General features: G+C 34.6%; 1 protein-coding gene across 1 annotated transcript; it reads left to right on the top strand.

Annotated features, from left to right (window-relative positions):
• Window positions 1–1162: 1162 nt before the first annotated feature.
• Window positions 1163–4251, top strand: mrps16 (mitochondrial ribosomal protein S16). Its single transcript, XM_014002849.1, has 4 exons — window positions 1163–1331; window positions 1455–1485; window positions 2780–3046; window positions 3825–4251. The coding sequence occupies exons 2-4, from the start codon at window positions 1473–1475 to the stop codon at window positions 3959–3961; spliced, it is 417 nt and encodes a 138-aa protein (XP_013858303.1). The 5' UTR covers window positions 1163–1331; window positions 1455–1472; the 3' UTR covers window positions 3962–4251.
• Window positions 4252–9736: the final 5485 nt, after the last annotated feature.

Below are 9736 nucleotides of genomic sequence, written 5' to 3' on the forward strand. Positions count from 1 at the left end.
TACTTTAGAAATATTTATTAAATAAATAATTATTTAAGTTTTTATTAGAATTGCATGATTTAATGACAAAAAATGACAATACAAAAGCAGAGCAAAACTGAACCTATACATTCAGTAAGATGTGAGCCTTAATTCCACATGGATAATTTACTTTGAATATTTTTGTTATAAATGCTGAAGAGATATACAAACTTACTATGCAAGTTTCACCTTTTGGCAGTCAAAGCTTAAATGATTGTGTTTTTTTTTTTTTTTTTTAGAATGATTTCATGGTTCACAATGTTTTTGCTTCTTTTTAAATTGCATTGTAAATGAAGGAAGAATGTCATGAATAAAATCTCATTTTGCATCACAGAACCGACATCTTCCATGAGGACTTTGAATGAAAAACAACACAGAAAAAGTCATTCTACGTGAAATAAAAACAGAGTTCATGGTTTAGGCTTGTATTCAGTTCCTGAAGTCAGAGTCACAAACAATGTACTTCTGATTTAAAAAAGTATATTTACTGGCACAATATTAAATTAAAAAGAAAATAAATACGCTCGTTGTTGCATGAGTTTAAACCTATCCAATACCAGATTTGAATGTACTTAATGCAATTTTAAATCTGAAATGTGATTTTCTAGTTGATTAAAACATAGTTTTTTTAAATATTTTTACAGCAGACAGACAAAATGTGGGAAATATTTTAACCTTTTGGATACAAAATGATACATTAAATCATGAAGTTGATGAGGCTTTGTAAATCTAAAATTTAATTGTCTATTTATTTATTTATTTTTTATTAATTAACTACTCTTTTTCTGCAGACAATTTGTTATGGGCTGTTTAAATTTCCATTTCATATCTTTATTCCAGTTTACATAAAAAGGTCCACAGTAAAGAATAAAAGTAAAAGAACACATTCAAAAGCAAAAGTAGTGCAGCATCTCCTTTTGTAGAGAGGCTCTTCTTATATATTTTTTAGAAATGTTATAACTTAAATGAAGATTTATCAAGACCCATTTCAAACACGAACGCTGACGCTGCAGTGGAAGAGGCCGGCGGTGCAGCAGCGCCATCTAGCGTCCGAACGGTGAATCGCCGCCACCGTCCGGACGCTAGATGGCGCTGCTGCACCATCCAGCTGCCCTACGGTGAAACGCCGCCACCGCTACGTCATTTCCTGTTAAAACATGGCCGCGACCTGACAAATGTCACATTATAGCTTTTTTGCTAACCAACACGGTTATACTTTGCTTGTTTTTGTACCTGTGCAACGAATAACAAAGACACGAGCTCTAAGAAGTTTTCTTAGATAAACCGCGTCATTTGACTTTCAACTAAAGGTATTTAGTTTCACGCTTGGTCCTTGGTTTTGTTATGTAAAACATAACACTACAGTAAGATTTGAAGCGTTTTAAATGATGAAGCTTACTACGTTTAGCTAAACATTTACTCCTTTATTACAGGTTATCCGAGCGGACATCATGGTGCATTTATGTGAGTAAAAAGAATAAACAAAGACATATTGGTAACATCACAACGTAGTGTTGATTTACAAGGAAAACATGTTTACATGTTATTAAAAAGCACTGTAAAACTTACCCATACGGTTTATGTAAGTTCACATATTGAATAGGTAAAGAAAAAGATTTATATGTTTCCTCAGACCACATTGTGACTGTCCTGCATCTGACAACCAGCTGATCACCTGTTAATTGATATCAGGTGTGCAGATCTAAAACATTATGACACCCCATGGTTTTTATTTTTTTTTGTTTGTTTGTTTGTTTATGACACCCCTTGTTGATTACAACTTACTAATTAACCGTTAATTTAATTCAGGTGTGTGAAATAGGACATTGTAGGGTTGGGCATAATCGTATCGTGTGTGATTAATCGTCAGAAAAACATTAATCGATTAATTTTTGGCACTTTGCCAATATTGCCCAACCCTATTGTAGGGTAATCACTGTAACCTACTATTTCATCTTATTTGTTTTTTTACTTTTGTTTTAATTTGATCTTTGTGTCTTTTATGTTATTTTGACCTTGTGATTTTTATCTTCTAGAAATGCTGATTGAATATAATTTCCTTAAAATTGAAAAACTGGCATAAAACTCATCAAACTATTAGTTCATGAATCAATAAATAACCTATCCAAAGTTAATGTCCTTTTACTTTTATATTATTTCATTGCACATTGAAAAACTAAGAATTAATCATTTTATTGCACATTTAATATTTCATTATAAAGGCATTCATTTCTTGAATGAATGCATGTCACCCTCACCCACCACCTATGGAGTAATTGTCACAATGGGCATAAATGCAAGACTGCGGGCATTTCACATATAAAAAAAGAATTTAAGAAAATTCAATTTAAATGTACATAATTTTATRTTTACTGTTGGCAAATGGCCAAGAAAGCTGATGTCAGGTGTGTTTAAAAATGCTATAAAATTACAGCTCACTGCGTTGGTCAATAAGTTTCTGGTTATTTATCATATCAGGGGAATTCTGAAAGGGGTGTTGGATGTTTTTCTCACTAATATGTAACAGAAAGATTTCCCAGAATATAAAATAGTGTACAGATTAGTAAATCATTAAAAAATATTTTGATCATGTGGCTTTAAGTCTGTTAATCAGCAAAAGCTGCTTTGTGTCCGGAGCTTGAAAGTCTTTTTTTTTTCTTTTTTAAGAAAGTTAAAGAAAACAGAGTCAGAAAGAAGTGTTTGTGGGTGTTCAGCAGATTAACCAGACATGTCGTGTTGTGCTGATTTCCTTCTGCAGCATCTCTCCTCCTGAAGAAGTACCACGGGGGCTTCGTTGTCATCCGAATTGCTTTTGCAGGCCACAATCAAGCCAACAGACCCTTTTTTCGGATCGTGGCAGCGTTCAACAAAAAACCAAGAGACGGTAAATTCCTAGAGCAGTTGGGAAGCTACGACCCCCTCCCCAACATCTACAACGAGAAACTTGTCGCTTTGAACTACGACCGGATCAAGTACTGGATCGGTTGTGGTGCGCACCCTACAAAACCAGTGTGCAAACTTCTAGGTGTGTATTCAGGTTGTTGAACGTGTTTTGCAGCTTAGATCATTATTATACAGTTTTTATTGTCGACCTTTCCAGGGAAATCCGTTGCTGATAAAAATGTTTGATCAAGGAGGTCCGTTTAACCATTTATGGTGTTTTCTGCACAGTTTAAACAATAGTTWTTCACTGAAGTACCTCATTTTATTAACTTTTCTTTTAGATCTTTAATCCTGAGATGAACTGAAATGTTGAGTAGAACAGTATTTCTCATTCATTGTTGCCCTCTGGTTCCAACAGTTGTGTAGAAATATCTGATTTCAGCAGCTCTGTACGATACATATTAAACTAATTGTTGCCTGTATTATTGATTAACACACACACAAAAAATATTTTTTATATGCAAGGCTGTCTTCCTGTTAGGGTCTTCAGTGTGAGCCTCTGATAAAAGCTCACAAGACTGAAGCTCACTTTGAGATTATTGACTAAAAATATTTGTTAAAAATAGGATGTGCACAGTTAGAAAGTGAGAACAAATTAAAATAAGGAATGTGGGAGCAATTCTGTAGTGTCAGACATTTGAAAAAAAAATTGAGCTTTTGTCCGTACACCCTTTAATGCAGCATAGCTAAAGAAGCATTCAAGAGAAAAACGCTATGCTGTTTGATTAGTAAACATGTTAGAAACTTTATAATTTAAGTGGTTCTTTCATTAAATGTAGCTGAATGACTGTTGGGAATTCACTTTGTCTAAAACTGATGTACCAGCTTATCAATGTTCAAAACATCCTCTCTGTCTGCAGGGTTGGCCGGATTTTTCCCCCTGCACCCCATGACAATAACAGAGGCAGAGCGTCAAAAGGCCAAGAAAGAGCAGACAGAAAAACTAAGAGAAGCAGAGGATTCTCCAGAAGAGGGACAGAAGGAGGCTGAAGCATGAAAACACGAAAGGTTCAAATATGGGGCTGTCTGTCCAGTTCAAAAGGAAGTTATTATTTTCAGAAAGAACTGGTCAGTGGGTTTTCTCACAATCACACTGCTGACAGCACCTAATGAGGTGACGTGTCTCRTAGTTTGCTTCAGTAGTGTGAACAGCTCCTCTTCCACTTGTAAAAGTCTAGCAGTTTGGTAATAATTGTGGAAATGTGAAAACATATTCAGGATTGTTTCTGTTATTTGGGCTTTATTGAAGTTTTTTTAAATAAACATTTTCATTTGCAATTGACTCATGAATCTTAAAATCACTCCTTTTTGTCATTCTTCTGGACACTTGGTTCAGCTGTGAATATCAGCAATGACAAACATGAGGAAACTAAAGGATGGGAAGTAATGAGACGGCACATTTATAACATTTATGTAGAAAACAACCATAACTGGAGAAGTGGAAGGTTTTGCAACTTTATTTGAAGTGAGAAAACAATATTATCTCTCCTATAATGTGAAGAAAATGTTCCCTTTTTTATTTTACAACAATGCTTTGGTTAATTTGGATTTATAATTGTTTCTACACCTTTCTTCCTGCCACAMTTTGCAGTTTGAAGTCTTAACTTTGGTTTTTGCACCATTTTTTTTTCTGTCCTTGTTGATTTGTCTTTTGACCTGCCCATGGTTCACCCCACATTTCAATACAAGGACCAGATGGACACCAGCTCCTCGTAATCTCTAGAAAGTGAGGAACGATATAGATTGATGATGGATGCTGATTTGTTCTTGTTTGGAATCGTTGCATGACTCCTTTTGACCCGAGCTTCACTTTACTGTAGAATAATTTGGTCAGCTCTCAGTATTTACATACATACATACATACATACATTTTCTGTACACGCTTCTTCCTTTTCAGGGTTGCGTGGGTCACTGATGCCCATATCCTATTTACATACAGTTTAATTTAAAAATAAATGTTCAATAGAATTTTTTCCCTTTTATTTTAGAAGTTACAATGAATTCTTTTAATAAAAGAGTACCARTAATTGTAAATAATAATAAATAAATAAATAAATAGAAAGTATGATGTAGTTCACTGGAAATACGTCTGTTGCAAGACGTTACAATAATGATTTTCTAATAAGCAAACAGAGGTGGAGAACTTCCCTCAAATCCTTGTAGCCTTTTGATCAAAAGAAGCATTTTGTTTAACCTAGTATCGCTTTTATTGTTTCTATGAAAGGTATGTTTACACAGGCRGTAGAAATGAGCTCAAGTCTTATTTGTAAAATGGGTTTTGAATTAGTTTAATCATTAACTCAATATACTGTATGTTTCCGTATCAAATTCTTCAAGTAAACGTCTCGACTCCGTCTGTAACAAACTGTTTACCAGTTGTGAYGTGATGACACAGTAGATCTGATGCTCACACAAATGCTCATACGCCTTAGAAGTCGACCGCCGGATCCTGAGGCTCACATCAGCACAGAAGATTAAACTTATTCAGTTTACTGAATAAATATTCTTAAAGGTGAACGGTATTTCAGGACTTCAACTGCTTCAGCTGTCTCTTGATGCTCACTGCCTGAAGGTAGAGGAAAATGAAAAGGTGTATTTACCAGGAAAATTGGAACAGGGTTTCTACCATTCGTCTTGTTCTTGCTGTCGTTGTCACTGTGCTGACTGCATTCCCTGCAGTGAGAGGTAAGTTGGTGATTCATTTATTTTCTTCTTTAACCAGATGTGCTGACCTGAACCGCTTGAAAAATGTAGTATTTTAGTTTGTCAAATAAAAGTGTGAATATTAATTTTCCAGTTCCCCCGATAAAAAAATACAAATAATAGCACTTTGTCTGATGATATATTAGCTCATTTTATTTTTCTCACAATATTTAAACTAATTTTATTTTAATTAATCCAAAATGTGGATATGGCATTTAACAAAACAAAAAACTATGAAATCCAAATCACTGACTTTTTGCCCAGTTTTCAGCTGTGTGTTTAGGACTCATACAAATAGTCCAAAAATAATTTACACATCTATCTTATTTTTGTTTTATTTTTGCCCATTGTTGAAACTCAAMCTCCATAAAAGTGATACATGTATCAGAGAACAAAAATAACGTATGCTGAGTGTTAAATGATTATCATTTTCTGTTAATGATTGAAAAAAGTAAACGATAACTATTACACAGACATTAGATGTGTTCCAGAAATTAGTAAAATATACTCTAATGGTAGAGGAAGTACAGCGAGTAAAATAAGTAYTGAACACGTCACCATTTTTCTCAGTAAATATATTACTAGAGGTGCTAATGACATGAAATTTTCACCAGATGTYGGTAACAACCCAAGTGATYSACACAAAGAAATCAAACCATAAATGTCCAGAAATGAAGTTATTTGTAATAATGTGGAATGGCACAGGGAAAAAGTATTGAACACACTTACTGAAATTTATCTAATACTTTGTACAAAAGCCTTTGTTGTCAATGACAGCTTCAAGACACCTCCTGTATGGAGAAACTAGTGGCATGCATTGCTCAGGTGTGATTTTGGCCCATTCTTCCACACAAACAGTCTTCAAATCTTGAAGGTTTCGTGGACCTCTTCTATGAACTCTGATCTTTAGTTCTTTCCATAGATTTTCTGTTGGATTCAGGTCAGGTGATTGGCTGGGCCATTCCAGCAGCTTTAGTTTCTTTCTCTGAAACCAACTGAGAGTTTCCTTGGCTTTGTGTTTGGGCTCATTGTCTTTCTGAAATGTCCAGCCACGTTTCATCTTCATCATCCTGGTAGATGGAAGCAGATTTTTATCAAGAATAACTCTGTACATTTTTCCACTCATCCTTCCTTCAATTATTTGAAGTTTGCCAGTACCATATGCTGAAAAACAGCCCCACACCATGATGTTCCCACCTCCAAACTTCACTGTTGGTATGGTGTTTTTGGGCTGATGTGCAGTGCCATTTGACCTCCAAACATGATGTGTATTCTGGCATCCAAACAGTTCAATGTTGGTCTCATCTGACCAGACTATATTCTCCCAGTATTACACAGGCTTGTTTAAATGTTGTGCAGCAAACTTTAAAGGAGCTTCAACATGCTGTTTCTTCAGCAGTGGAGTCTTGCGTGGTGAGCGTGCATACAGGCCATGGTGGTTCAGTGCATTACTTATTGTTTTCTTTGAAACAATCGTACCTGATAATTCCAGGTCTGTCTGAAGCTCTGCACAAGTGGTCCTTGGCTCTTGGACAACTCTTCTGATAATTCTTTTCACTCCTCTGTCAGAAATCTTGCGAGGAGCACCTGGTCGTGGTCAGTTTATGGTGAAATAATGTTCTTTCCACTTCTGAATTATGGCCCCAACAGTGCTCACTGGAACCTTCAGAAGTTTAGACATTCTTCTGTAACCGATGCCATCATTATGCTTTGCAACAATAAGGTTGTGAAGGTCTTGAGAGAGCTCTTTACTTTTACCCATCATCAGATGGTTCTTGTGTGATACCTGGCCATCATTTGGGACTGAACCAGCTGATATTAACTTGCACTGACAAGGGGCAGGCTTGCTTTCTAATTACTGAGAGAGTTCAGCTGGTGTCTTGGCTTTCCATGCCTTTTTACACCTCCCTTTCTTCATGTGTTTAATACTTTTTCTCTGTGCCATTTCACATTATTACAAGTAACTTCATTTCTGGACATTTATGGTTTGATTTCTTTGTATGAATGGATCACTTGTTACTGACATCTGGTGAAAATTTCATGTCATTAGCACCTCTAGTAATATATTTACTGAGAAAAATGATGACGTGTTCAATACTTATTTTACCCGCTGTATGTTTCCCTTTTTGCGACATTAGTTGATATTCATTTTATTAAACTTTTGCATATTTTTCACATGGAAACTGAAGAGTAACTGACTTTAAAAAGTGGTTGAGYAGAAGCAAAAACCTGAACAGTCAGAAGGAATGAATGAAAATATGTGCACTCAAACAATTCTTGGTTTTCAAACATCGTTGAATCTGAGAATTTTTGGGAAACAGCAGAGTAAATAGAAGAAAACAATTAGAACATCTGAAAATAATCTATGATACACCTTTGTTATGGTGTAACAAAGGTGTATCATAGATTATTTTCAGATGTTACACCTTTGTTATGGTGTAACGGTTTGGTTAGCACAAATTCAATACCTTTGTTATGGTGTAACGGTTTGGTTAGCACAAATTCAATTAGGTTCTTGCTGAAACAACTGTAATCTAGAGATTTTTATAGCTTTAAGAACATGTTTTTCTTTCAACTTAGACTGAACAAAAGCTTTCTTTAATTTATGATGCAATAATATGTATAACCTGTTTATTTAGGTAAAAAATGCTTTGACAGTCTAAACTTTGTGTATAAATACATAAAAAAATATGATCATATATTTATTTATATTAATGCAATTTAGTTTAAGGAGTTGTTGTAATGGCACAATTAAATACATTTTGGAGAATTTCAAACACACTGCCATGCTTTTTTAATTTACTTTTGTAGCTAGCAGTTCCATAAGTTATTRTGATTTGTTTTGCCATTTACTGTATGTAGCATGGTGCTTTGAGTTACTCTAGGTTAGATGTCTACAATTTTAATAAATGCCACTAGGGGTGTTCCAATCTAATATCAATAACGGACATTGGTCCAATATTAGAAAAAAAAATTATTTTATTACATCTGCCTGCACTAAAATCACTGATATTAGCACTCCGATGCTGCAAACAGCCCATTCAATAGTCCATGAATCCAGCATAAAAAAATAAAATCACCTTGAGTTATTTTACATTTTAAAAGTATATATTGGTTTTATTGGATTAATTGAGGTCATTTTTCAGAGTCTTCTATTTTGTTATTGATTTGTTGTATTTAATTGYACAACATTCTAATGTTTAAATTAGAAAAGTATGTAACCAACTGGATTAAAATTGGACCAGTCTTTCTCATACCTATTACTRTTTACTATTGTTTAYTTTTTGACCTGATCAAGACTTTTTTAAGATTTCGCACTACAAAAAATGYAATAAAAGTATGTAGGWTTCGTTATATCATATCGATTCGATATTGGTATTCGACAGTAGTCAAGGTAGCAATATCATTATTGTATCGGAAGTGAAAAAGTAGTTTCGGGACAGCCATAATCACCACTTTCAGAATTTAAAAATGATTTTGGATACTCATGCATTGTTTCACATCCAGGGTTTGTAGTTGAGGTGGAACCACATTTGTTTTAGGAAACCCTCATTTTGTTCCACTCATGCACTTGTTTACTCAGCTTTCCTGTATGAACTTGTTATTTTTAAATCAGAGAAATACAGAAAACCCATATCCTGAATCTATTTCCGCYCTCTATCTGCTTTGTCTAAAGAAGCTGTGCAACCTTAGCAGTTTTCAAGTTAACAACAAAAAGGCATACGGATATTAAAAAAATCATAGTTTAAATATAAAGGAAATTCAAGTTTTTAGTTCTTGATAGAAACTATTTTTACCTTCTTCTTCTTTTTTTACAGGAAATGGAAAACCTACAACAGACATGACTTCTTTGCTCACAACAGAAAGCACAGTTCAGGTTACTTTGTCCATAAATACAGACGTTTACAAGACAACTCCTTCCAAAATCCCTTCTATGTCCACACAGTTTCCTCAAACATCTTCAATTGCTGAAACAACTGCAAACAAAAYTACAACGCATTTACCACTATCAGTGAGTCAGGAATCAGCTAAAACAAAGAGGCTGCCAACTACAAATGGGCTGTGTACA

The sequence above is a fragment of the Austrofundulus limnaeus genome, unplaced genomic scaffold (genome assembly GCF_001266775.1).
Source record: "Austrofundulus limnaeus strain Quisiro unplaced genomic scaffold, Austrofundulus_limnaeus-1.0 Scaffold15, whole genome shotgun sequence".
NCBI lineage: Eukaryota > Metazoa > Chordata > Actinopteri > Cyprinodontiformes > Rivulidae > Austrofundulus > Austrofundulus limnaeus.

What these genes read in the sequence shown, in the direction of transcription:
- mrps16 (XM_014002849.1), top strand. An exon ending in ACCAGTGTGCAAACTTCTAG is followed by an intron (nt 3,047 to 3,824) that starts GTGTGTATTCAG and finishes CTCTGTCTGCAG; the next exon opens with GGTTGGCCGGATTTTTCCCC.